We start from the raw sequence: 12,879 nt of genomic DNA, 5'->3' as shown, positions 1-12,879 counted from the left end.
AAAAAAAATTTTTTTTTAAAAAAACAAAAGAGAGTGAATGAGAAGATAAGCTACAGACCCAGAGAAAAATTTTGCAATTCACATCTCCAACAAAAGATGTATCCAGAATTTATAAAAAAAAAAAAAAAGCTTCAAATCTCAAAAGAAAACCCTGTTTAAATGGCCAAAAGCCTTGAAGAGATGCCTCACTGAAGAGGATACATACAGATGGTAACTAAGCATATGAAAAGTTGCTCAGCATCATAAACCCTTAAGGAAATGCAAAGTAAAACTACTATGAGATACTACTGCATGTTTTTTAGAATGTCTAAAATACAAAATACTGACCATATCAAGTTCTGAGGAGGATGCAGAGCAACTGAAACTCTCATACATTGTTTATGGAAATGCATAATGGTACAACCACTCTGTAAAACACATTGGCAGTTTCTTAAAAAGCCAAACATACAGTTACCATATGACCCAGCAAACTCACCTCTTCCTATCTATCCTAGAGAAATGAAAAATTATGTTCACACAAAAGAACCCGTGTATGAATGTTTATAGCAGCTCAATTAATACTGCCCCAAACTGGAAACGGCCTAGGAAATGAATAAGCAAATTGTGGTACATCCATATAAAGAAATGCTACTCAGGGGTGCCCAGCTGGCTCAGTCAGTGGAACATGCAACTCTTGATCTTGGGGTCCTGAGTTCGCACCTCACATTGAGTGTAGAGGTTATTTAAAAAAAAGAAAGAAAGAAATACTAGGAACAAACTAATACATACAATTTGGATGATTCTCAAAGGAATTAGGCTGAGTGAAAGAATTCAGTCTCAAAAGGTTACAAACTGCAGGATCCCATTTACATGACATTCTCAAAAAGAGAAAACTATAGTAATAGAAAGATCAGTGGTTGCCAGGGGCTAGGTGTGGGTGTGTGTGTGTGTGTGTGTGTTTGGAAGGGGAAGGGGAGAAGGATGTGACCATAAGAAATAGTATAATGGAATCTTTTGGTGATGAAACTGTTTTGTATCCTGATTGTGGTAGTGGTGAAATGAATCTATAAATGTTTTAAATTAACAGAACCATACAACCTTGCTCTCCTCCCCCCAAAAGGTCAAATTTATTGTGTAGCTTTTTTTAAAATATGAAGTGTTAAATGTTAACTAGACTTATTGTGCTGATCATTTTACAATAAATGCAAATACTGAATCATTATGCTGTACAAATGAAACTGATAGGTTTTGCATCAGTTATACCTCAATTAAAAAATACTTGAGTTGTAACACTAAAAGGCTGTGTCATCTTGACCAGCTATTTCCCTAACAAGTCTTATAATCCATCTGAACTAGGCTGTGCCAGTATTAGGAAGCAGTAGATACTACTTAAGTTTCTTAAATTCCCTAATTTATCTTTATTTTCCTTATTAAGAGAATGATGCCTGTGAAGGCAATTCACCCAAAGACTCAGAGAACCTCACCTGTAATAAATGTCCAGGCCTTTGCTTTCACAAGGAGGGCCATAGATAAAGAAAGTGAGCCTCTACCTCACTAGTTCTCAAAGTGTGGCTCATGAAACCCTGGTAGCCTAAACCTGTTTAGGGGGTCCACAAAGTTGAAACTATTTTTTAATGCAAGATGGTTTTTTTTTTCCTTTTTACAGATGGTACAAAAGCAATGGTGGGTAAGACACTCTAGCATGAATCAGGATAGAGGCACCAGGCTACACTGTAAAAATTGTATTCTTCTTTGGCCCACACTTGGAACTTAAAAAAAAAAAATGCCAGTTTCACTTTAAATCTCAACCCTTGGCTACATATTGTATTAATAAACTGCCCGATGAAGAGAATGAACCCAAATAGCACTTTTACTACATTCCTAAATACAATGAGTGTTTCAGGGGAAAGTCCTTATTTGAATTGAAAGTTGAATGAACTATGGTTCAACCATTACGAGCTCATGGTTCATGAGTTCAAGCCCTGAGTCTTGGGATTCTCTCTCTCTCCCTCTCTCTGCCCCTCCCCCGCTCACTTGCATGCACGTGCACTCTCTTTCTTCTCACAATAAACAAATTTTTTTAAAAAGTTGAATGAACTACCTTATTTACACCATTTTTACTTGAATAAAACAAGACAAAACAAAAAAGTCTCACAGGAAAAAAGTATTAGTTTTAAAATAGAAGTTCAAGAAGTAGAATAGTTTCTTCTGGACTGGAGAAAGGATTAAAGGCTTCATGAAGGATGAGGCATTTAAAAATGTATGTTGAAAGTACAGAGTATAATGCTTGTCGTAATCTATCTTTTCTGATAAAGAAGTGCTCTACACATATTTGGCACTCAAGGAGTATGTGATTAACCTATTGCCTATGATATTAACACTAGAGACACAATTTAGGAAACTCTATGAAAAGTGAAAAACATGAGAAAATGCCTGAAATTTCTTCCTACCCCTTTTGAAATCTTCTCTTAACCCATCAAAGTTCATTTAAAGTTCTAGCACATTCCTGATTCTTCCAACCCACACTGGTCTTTTCAACTTGTCCAAACTTATTCTATCAAACTTGGTCTAATACCTTAGTGTAATACTTCTCTATATTTTAAAGTCCATGCCTCATTTCCTTTAATAGTTATTAAAAATGTGTTTTTATATTAAAAAATTTAGGGGCGCCTGGGTGGCTCAGTCGGTTGGGCGGCCAACTTCGGCTCAGGTCATGATCTCACGGTCAGTGAGTTCAAGCCCCGCGTCGGGCTCTGTGCTGACGGCTCGGAGCCTGGAGCCTGTTTCAGATTCTGTGTCTCCCTCTCTCTGACCCTCCCCCGTTCATGCTCTGTCTCTCTCTGTCTCAAAAATAAATAAATGTTAAAAAAATTAAAAAAAAATTAAAAACATTGCATTGCATGACTAAAAAGAAAGCACTACTTAGCTTCAAACTACGCATCTTTTATTCCTTCAATCTACTGAGTCTTATGCCCCTAAAAATATTTGGGTAAGCCTTCCTTTCCTTTTCTGTTCTCATACCCTCTTCACTAGTTTATGCTTAATGATCAGTGCTTACTAATTTAAGAGTTAATATTATTCCTTAATAGGCTAACATGTAATACATTTTCTCAGCTCTTTCTTTTTCTGAGGTCAGAGATCATGTCTACTACTTCTCTATTATAACTAATGCAATATGGAATAGAAGTTTGCCAATTGGATATCCCTGTGTACCATTTTCCAGTCTAGTCATCTCCTAAGTTTTTACTCCCTTTAAGAAAACAATTATTTCAAAAGCTAAATCCAATTTTTTGCAACAGAGGTTTAGAAAAAGGCACAGAGAAATTTGATTCTTAGTAATGCTGCATATTCATATTAAAGTTGCCAGAAAGCTTACAATGCTGGCATTCTATAGTAACTGGCACTATTATATGTTAACATTAGCCTCATTCAGATGATTGAACTTAAGGTGGCTTTGAATTTAAGTTGGTTGATCTTGTGTTAAATTGTAAAGGAAAGAATAAAGTTAAGAATATGTATAAAATGTTGGATATTTGTCAATTGTGTCTCAAAGAAATTGAAAAATATTTTTCTTAATTTTGGGGGAATGGAACCATACCTCTAACCCCTTTCTAATATGTAGGTCTTCTTTTTAACATTAATATGTATCTTTAGAACTGTCATTATTTTAAAAAATTGAGAAACTCTTTTTACTTTTTTTTTTTAAGTTGGCTTCATGCCTAACATGGACTTGAACACACAACGCTGAGATCAAGAGTCACATGCTCTACCAACTGAGCCAACCAGGTGCCCCCAGAACCTATTTTTAAAGTACAAATTGATGGGGCGCCTGGGTGGCTCAGTCGGTTAAGCGTCTGACTTCGGCTCAGGTGGTGATCTCGCAGTCTGTGGGTTCAAGCCCTACGTCAGGCTCTGTGCTGACAGCTCAGAGCCTGGAGCCTGTTTCAGATTCTGTGTCTCCCTCTCTCTGACCCTCCCCCGTTCATGCTCTGTCTCTCTCTATCTCACAAATAAATAAAGGTTAAAAAAAATTAAAAAAAAAATTAAAGTACAAATTGACTTTGGTCAAATATCACAAATGAAGGCAGCTTGTGAATTATTCATAATAACTGAGAATGCCTGTTCTTCATCTTCCTTAGACAAAACTAACCACAGTTAACAAGTACAGACACTTTTAAGCAGCCAAAATCCTTTACCCCCTAGACTTTTAGCAACCATTACTAGTCCTGGGCTCTAAACTGTCTCTCACATTAATTTTATCTACTTTCCCTAAATCATTTCCATGTTTCTCCATGTTTGCCATGTTTCTCCTCTAATCACTAAGCAGGTTTTTTTTCTCACCCCCAAATCAAGCTAGGCTGAGTATCAAAGATAGGCTTTACTGTACTAGATAAAGCTAGCAAGACCATCTTAATATGTCCTTATACTTGTAACTTCATGAGGAAGTGAGTCAATACCTTTTTTTTTTTTTTTTGAGTCAATACCTTTTTAGGAGCAGAAGACTTAGTATCCACTTTACAAGTTAGAAATAATTTTTATATATTCTCTAATAAGATAGGTGTATATGCCTGTTTATAGGTAAATCCTTAGTATACCATATATTTCACCAAAGCAATCTTAGAAGTCATAAAGGACTTAACCCAGTGCTGAGAAATATTATCAGTCAGTCTGTCTCTCTCTCTCATTCTATCTAATGAAGAATATGAATAATAAATAATATGCTCACCCTCTGGTGGCTAAAATCAGAAATGTATTTTCATTTTCCTGGATTGTATCCAAAATATGATTAGTGTGGTGTATTAAATTTCTGCATCATATTTGACCTACACCAAAAATAGATCTAAAAGAAAACTGCTGGTTTCACAAGAAAACAGGTTTACTAGAATATCTAATGAAATATCAACAAAATATTAAATGTAGTTTTCATCTGTTAATGACATGAAAAACAAAATCTGGGTAAATGGAATTTAATAGTAAGGAGACATTTTCCTATGTGTCTATTTTTAATTTACAAATAGTCCTAATAATTAGGAAAAATTCATACCACAGGTTAAGTTTAATTTTCTGCCCACTTTACTCAACTGTCCAGCAGATATTTATTACATATCTATTATGGTTCCATGATATATGCTGGAATTGTTAACTCCCTGCTTTCAGCCTAGTGAGGGTAAAATAAACAGTAATTCCTGTACAGTATGATGAGTACTACAACAAAGAGTGAGCATGCGGTTTTAGGGCTACCAAAGCAGTCCTGGTCAGGGAGTAATCAGTGAAAGATTCTTAGAAAAAGTGACATATTCACTGAGACCTGAAGGAAGAAGAGGGAGTAGAGAAACAATTATTATTTGTAGGCAGAAAGGCCTGAGGTGAGAGAGAATGTGGAAAGTGGGAAAGGCTACAGTATGCATAAAAAAAACAAGCCTAAAAAGAAATGCAGAGGTGGGAAGAAAATCTGAAGAATGCCAAAGAGAAGACTTTAAAATATCTACTAGATTTAGTGAACAGGAAGTTACTGATATCCTTGGGGGAACAATCACTAGTTGAATTAACTGGAAAGAATGAAAGCCAAGGAAGTGGGCACAGCAGGGGCGCCTGGGTGGCTCAGTCAGTTAAGTGTCCGACTTCAGCTCAGGTCAGGATCTCACAGTTCCTGAATTCAAGCCCCGCATCAGGCTCTGTGCTGACAGCCTAGAGCCTGGAGCCTGCTTCAGATTCTGTGTCTCCCTGTCTCTGCCCCTCCCCTGCTCATGCTTTGTCTTTCTCTCAAAAATAAAAAAACATTTAAAAAAAAAAAGTGGGCATAGCAAATGTGGGCAATTGTTTCAAGTCCTTTCGCTGAGAAGGGGAAGACAGAAATGATAGGGATAGGGAATGAGATGAAGAGTCTAAATAATAATGGGGAAAAGTCAATATTGAGGGAGTGTTTGTAGGTAAAATTCAAGGGAGCCAATACTAAGGAGACAAGCAGGAATGGGACTTAGAACACAGAAGAGATCTGAAGCATCTAGAGGTCTTCTTGGTGAGCAGGATCCTTGTGCTTTTTAAATGGAATCACATGCAAGGTTACCTCTAAAAATAATACGGTCATCTGTGCAAAACTACCCTAAAAAGTTTTTTTTTCTTCCACTATAACAAGTGAGTAATGGGAAGGGGTAAAAAAAAAAAAAAAATGCTTAATATGTCTAAGTGGAGACAGTGGTGGAAGATAAAACTTTCCTGCAACTCAGTACTTTATGAAATGGAATATATAGTTTACTGGATTTAGTAAAATGCTTTCACACTGCATTTCTTTTTAGCCACATCATCTGAACAATGCAAACTGCTACATAATGACAACCTGGTTTACAAGTGTCTAAATCAAGGGCCAAAAATCCAAATGACATTTAACAATGGGCTAGCATGTACTGGGTGCAAAACTAATATACTGCCATACTGGTATTCCTATTTAAAAGCTGACACTAGCTGTCAAAGTATTGTTACTGTTATGGTTATAGAGTTCTTAATTACTTAATATATTTTTTTCATGCACTGTACTAGTCTTCATTAAATGCTATTTAGATTTAAGTCCTATTATTTTTAAACACATTTAATTAAAAGCAATCCGTAAGTAAACTCATAAAAAGTTATCTGCTGTCAGAACAAAATACAGTAGACCCTTGAACAACATGGGTTAGGGGTAATGACCCCCTGCAGTCGAAAATTCATGTATAACTTTTAACTCTCCAAAACTTAACTACTAATGGCCTACTGCTGACTAGAGCCTTACTAATAACATAAACAATTAACACATACTTTGTATGTTATATGTATCATATAACTCTCTTCTTACAATGTTAGTGAGAGAAAAGAAAATGTTATCAAGAAAATCATAAGGAAAATACATTTACAATACTGTAGTGTAAAAAAATCTGCACATTTAAGTGGACTTACACAGTTTAAACCCATGTTCAAGGATCAACTGTACTCCTACCACTGTGATTAGATTTTGGCTTTTTTTTTTTTTAATTTTTTTTTTAATGTTTATTTATTTTTGAGACAGAGAGAGACAGAGCATGAATGGGGGAGGGCCAGAGAGAGAGGGAGACACAGAATCCAAAGCAGGCTCCAGGCTCTGAGCTGTCAGCACAGAGCCCGACGCGGGGCTCAAACCCACGGACAGCGAGATCATGACCTGAGCTGAAGTCAGATGCTCAACCGACTGAGCCACCCAGGCGCCCCTAGATTTTGGCTTTTTAATATAAAAAATGAATTTCTCCAAATTTTGCTTTGACTATATTTTCTTTCTTTCTTTTTCTAATGTTTATTTTTGAGAGACAGAGTGCAAGCAGGGGAGGGGCAGAGAGAAAGGGAGACAGAATCTGAAGCAGGCTCTAAGTTCTGAACTGTCAGCACAGAGCCTGAAGCGGGGCTCGAACTCACAAACCGCGAGATCATGACCTGCGCTGAAGTCGGACGCCCAACCGACTGAGCCACCCAGGTGCCCTTGCTTTAACGATATTTTCTGATTGGAAAACTAAATATATAATTAAATGACTATTTCTGCATTTGCATTTTCTTTTTTTTTTTTTTTCCTTTTAAGATTGCATTAGTATGGTCACAAGTTTGACATCTACAGTACATTGATAACATAACTGAATACAATGTTAAGTAAATTACATAATTGTGGCAAGTTTTAAAATGTCAACTCTGAGTGATCATGCATTTCTTGCGCATTTGCATCTGAACCACCAACTGCACAACTCAATCTTTGCTTATCTTCACTGGGAATATATGCCTCAGTGAGGTCAGAGACAGAAGATGTGTGTCTTTTTGTAGACCCAGATTATCAAGAGCAACAGTGTAGAACTCAGGTATTCCATGGAACATGGTGGCAACACTGGGTTTTGCTTTGGGTCAAATAAAAAATGCAATTATTGACTATCGCTTGTGCGAGCCACCTGATGCCCCAAGTTTTGGGTTAGCACAGAGTATTTTCATATCCCCGCATAAGGCCAGCAGGCAGTTTCTATATACACTCAGTTCCTTCCCAGGGGAAAAGTTTAGAACTAGAGATTTGTAGTCTTCCAATATGCATCAGTGACATACAGCTGGAACCAAGATGGGACTCATAGCAACATCTTTATCAAAGGTATTGAGGGGTAGTAGAATATGCCACCCCAGAATGTGCCACTTTAACATGTGGGTTGTTTTGAGTTGAAAGCAATTAAGAGCCAACTGACTTGGGAAAAGCTTATTACCTCACCCTTAACTGCCTAAAAGAATTTAGATAGTCGGCCTGTACCAGGAAGAAAGTTATTACTAGAGATAATTTTTTAAGTCAGAAAGACTTATCTGCACAGTGTGGCAGATGTTTGTTTACCAGACATTCACTCTTCTCATCTTCCTGTGAATCGTCTTCCTCCCCTTTGAAGCCCAGACTCCTATCCTCTCTCCTTTGCTCAGGATAGTATATAAGCCTCAACTGGCTGACTGTCTATGAGTCTCATGTCTTTGTGGGGCTCCCATATGCACACAATTAAACTTCTTTTACTCCTGTTAATCTGCCTTATGTCTATTTAATTATTAGAACAGCCAATGAATCTAGAAAGCAAGGCTGACACTTGATTCCTGGACCTGTTTTGAAAGCAGAAGCAGGACTATAGTTGTATTTGTTGTATTATTAACTTAGCTCCACATTCTGTTTTGATCCCTACTTATGTTTTATGCATCCTTTAACCTCATGCACAATCAGTCATTAACTTTGCCTTTTCTGCCCTACTCCCTGTTTACCCACTGATTGTAAAAACCTAATGGGGACTGGACAGTAACATTTGTCTTGAAATTATATGATGTATCTGATTGTACCAGGTCTCAAACGACACCTCATTGTCTGGAAGAATGCACACCTCCAGACGGTTTTGAGGCCCCTCACTTCATGATTTCAAGAAACTCCTCACACTCCTCTCATATATTCACTTCCTTTCCCAAATACATATAAGCTGTCCCTATGCTCAAGAGAGCAAGGCAGCTTTGCGGATGATCCCCAGCCTTTTTGTTGGGCTGCTCTTCTGATAATAAAGGTTTCTTTACTTAAAAACTGGTGTCTCAGACATTGGCTTACTGTGCATAGGGTGTGGGGATAAGTTTGGGTTTAGGAACAAAAGGAAGAGGGAAAAAATTTTCCTCCCTTTGTTCGGTAACAAATGTAAGAAGGGAAAAATCTTCCTCAGCAACAACCCGAATGCCTTCAGCCACCACTTCTTTAAGGAGTCCAGGAATACAATATCCTTTTGTATGAAGAAAGCTTAAATTCCATACAGATATCACAAGATATTATGCATGCCCCAATCCAGCAAAATGTCTATTACCACAAACATGGACTGAAACACAAATATCTTAGTGTGGTTTCCCATCTCCTAGATGGCTAAGGCTCCAAGTTCTCTGAGTTAATGCCACTAATACTACATTCTGATCTGTCTCATCTTACAAATAACTTTTGGCAAGATGATACAAAAACAGATTGTATAGCTGAAGAAACTGCATTATTTAGGGCACCAGTAGTATATGTGCATGACCTTTGACATCTAAGAGGATTATCAGTTTACGGTTCAGGTTAGAGATCCTGTCTTCAGGGAAATAGTTCCTGAATCTGTGATTTGCTACAGAATTAAGCTTTCTCATTTGTTCAAATGTGAAATCACTCATCAGCCACTACCATCAGTTGTCATATCTACTGTGCTACAGTGCATTAAGACAAGAGTCCCCTCAGAGGTAAATTCAACATCCAATCCCAGGCCTGTTCCTCTGATCTTACCTGCCTGCTGAATGACCGCGAGTATGGGTGATGGTGGAACAGCTTCCGGGGTCTGAATACCTACAGGCCCACAGAGGTTTGGAGGAGGCAGTATCAGCTCAAAGCTGAAAGGTGCAACAGGAGGTAGAGGCTGCTGGTGGAGAGGCAGGTTTTGAAGGGGCTGTGTGTCACTAGCAGCAGCAGCAGAAGGAGGAAAGAGAAGGGGCCAAGGCCACTCCCTGGTCCTCCCACAGCCACATGCCTGTGATCACAGTGGCATGGACAGGAGTCTGTGACCTGTCAGGCTTCTGGGACAGAACAGTGAGAATCCAGGGTGAGAGTCAAGGGCACTAGCTGCAGTTGGCCCTTAACATTTTCTTTGAGGGTTTTTGTGTGTTTGTTTGTTTGTTTTGATGAGTGAGATTAAACCAAAAGTATACAGGATTTTGTAGAATTCACTATTACTTTTTAAAAGCTTACCTATAATTTTACTTTGATTGACTATTGGTAAGTGAAATGTGCCCAGATTTCCCATTAAATTGATAAGAAAGCCCCATATTAAAAACATTATTATTTATATTTTATATTTATTTATATTTTAATAATAAAGTATATAACACGGGCATAAAATATAAATACATACAAATTAAATAGATTATTGTTTATATACATCAGTTAAATTGATCAGCATTTAGTTGATCAACAAATAAAGACTAAACCTGAAATAATTCTTAGCCTGACAGTCTCTAATAGAAAGCAATATTTAAGATATAAGGGAATACACACAATTATATATCCATTCTTGTCGTTCATTCACAGGCATTACATGTTGACAAACCTGCATATAAAAATAGAAAAATTTTACTTTCCTTTTACATATTATTATTTTTAACTAATTTTTAAACAAGATAAGATTTCTAGACCCTATGTAAAAAATATCCCTGTGAAGATAAACTTCTGTAACATTTGTCCTTAGCAGGGACCTACAATCTATGATCTGATGTCTAACAGGATAATCCAGTCTAAATTCTACTAAAATATAATAGTTGATAGTTGGTATGTATAAATGTGGGTAAAGAGGAGTGATAGAGGAGTAAGTACCCCTTTTTCACTAAGCATAGAGCATTTTCTAAACCCTTCATTGGGATTCTGTAGAATCTCTCTTTATTTGGTTCTAAAGTGTTTTTGGATGTCATGGACAGAATGGAGGAAGAAAGGAAAGTAATAGAAGGCTTTTTCCTTTTTCCCTTTACTAGAACAGTTTCAGGGTCCCTGTCTTTGACCCCCTGGCTAAATTAGAAACCCATGGTTCTGCTAACACCAGAAACTACGACTGTTCCTGGCTCTTAGATGGCTATCTAAAACTTAGAGGCATTTTCTCTTTCAGGTTACGTTAGAAAATCTTAATAATGTACATAAAAATACTTTATATTATAAAATTCCCATTTACTATAAACACCACTTTATATTTCTATATGATGTTACAAAGTGCTTCATGTACATCATTTTATTTTCATCTTTACATTAACCTCCTAAAGAACCTAAAGCTGGTAATACTATGTTAATTTTACATTTAAAGGGGCAGGAACAGAGAGGTTAACTGAATCTCCCATAATCACCCAACCAAACAGTGAGAACTGGACTAAAACCAAAATCTCCTTACTCGCAATATAGGATGATAATAATATAATATTGTACTTAAAATAATTTTAGACTTTATTTCATATTTCCACTTATTCATAGTATTAATAGCAAAAATGGTTTTTTTAATTGATAAAACAAAAGGTTTAATTAGAAAACAATGCATTACCATTGTAGACTTTGGCGCCACTTCTACTGCAAATATGTTGAGTCCTCTGTTGTTTACGCAGTTTTTACTTAGTTCGTTGTTGATGTGAATAATCACTTTATTATCTGACTATAAAAAAAATTTCATAAGTTGCTAGTCTTTAATAATACAAACAAAATGATTATTACAAAACACTTTGTAAGTCTTGTGAAAGAGGTGTTCGCAGGATTCTGTAGAAACATAGAAGATGTTATAGAAACACAGAAACATTAGCTCAGTCTGGGCTAGAAAGGAATACGTTACCGAAGAAGTGATACTTGAGATAATAGGTCACAGATAATAGACAGCCTTTAGGATAGAGAGGAAGCAAGAGAAAGCAGTATGAAGCTGATGAATGAAAAGAAATGTAGGAGCCAAAGTGTTCCCCTGCTAAAGAAGCTACGAGCACTCCCTAATGACCACAAAGGGGCAATATAACATTAGCCTACCGGATTCATTTCTCAGCCCTATTACTCAGCATGTGACCTTCTCCAAGTTATTGAATGCCCCCATGCTTCAGTTTCCTTGTGTGTAAAATGCAGATAGTACTTAACTCATTGGGTTGTTGTGAAAAGTAAACACATTAATAAATGTAAAGTGCCTGGCAAATAGGAAGTTCTAAAATATTATTACATCATTTTGGTGAAGGGAAGTTTAATTTTCCTTTAGGGAAAGGAAGGAAATGCAGGGCTAAGAAATGATAGGTAGCTGCAGAACAGAGAAACTGTGATAAGGCAGTGACTCCCGTCGACCCTTTTAATTCTAGTAAAACATAGAGGGCAGAAAGGAAGGCACACTCCTTTCTTTTAGGAATCACCCTCCAAAGCTTTATGATCCACTTGAAGACAGGAATCTCTGGCTGGGGACCCTGGCTATTTTGGTCAAGTCCAACTCCTCTACCTCATTTTCAAGATAATATATATGATCTGGACCCATCCTACTTATGCTATTTACCTTCATATTACTCCACTAAGTAAAGTTCTCTGTTTCCGCATAGCGAATATTCTCACTCTTTCCTCTATATCTCACATTAACCCTCTCACGTGTTACTCCTTACACTGTCTCTCTGCTACTAACAGCTGTGTGTGTCTCTGCATCTCTAATCCTAGTTTGTCTCCAAATCCCACACCACAGTCCCCTTCCCCCTCATTACAGGTCCTTCCCCAACTTCGATAGTCCAAACTAACATCAACTACAAGAGATGCAGATACAGTAAAACTATTACACATATAAACAGTATAATTTAACATTTAATTTTCACGCATCTCTTTCAAGAGTATAGAGTTTGTCTTCCCAACTG

General features: G+C 37.0%; 1 protein-coding gene and 1 pseudogene across 1 annotated transcript in view; both read right to left on the bottom strand.

Moving 5' to 3' along the window:
• Nucleotides 1-7,385: 7,385 nt before the first annotated feature.
• Nucleotides 7,386-10,215, bottom strand: LOC122480593 (annotated as a pseudogene).
• Nucleotides 10,216-10,309: 94 nt separating this feature from the next.
• The window catches only part of EFCAB7 (EF-hand calcium binding domain 7), a 46,254-nt gene continuing 43,684 nt past the window's right edge, over nucleotides 10,310-12,879 (bottom strand). The window contains exons 13-14 of the mRNA XM_043575162.1: nucleotides 11,562-11,669; nucleotides 10,310-10,589 (exon numbers count right to left, since the gene is read on the bottom strand). Of these exons, the coding sequence (XP_043431097.1) occupies nucleotides 10,515-10,589; nucleotides 11,562-11,669 (183 nt within the window). The 3' untranslated portion in view covers nucleotides 10,310-10,514. The remainder of the gene's footprint in view (nucleotides 10,590-11,561; nucleotides 11,670-12,879) is intronic.

Source organism: Prionailurus bengalensis, chromosome C1 (genome assembly GCF_016509475.1).
Source record: "Prionailurus bengalensis isolate Pbe53 chromosome C1, Fcat_Pben_1.1_paternal_pri, whole genome shotgun sequence".
Classification (NCBI taxonomy): Eukaryota; Metazoa; Chordata; class Mammalia; order Carnivora; family Felidae; genus Prionailurus; species Prionailurus bengalensis.
This window is presented reverse-complemented; position numbering and strand designations above follow the sequence as displayed.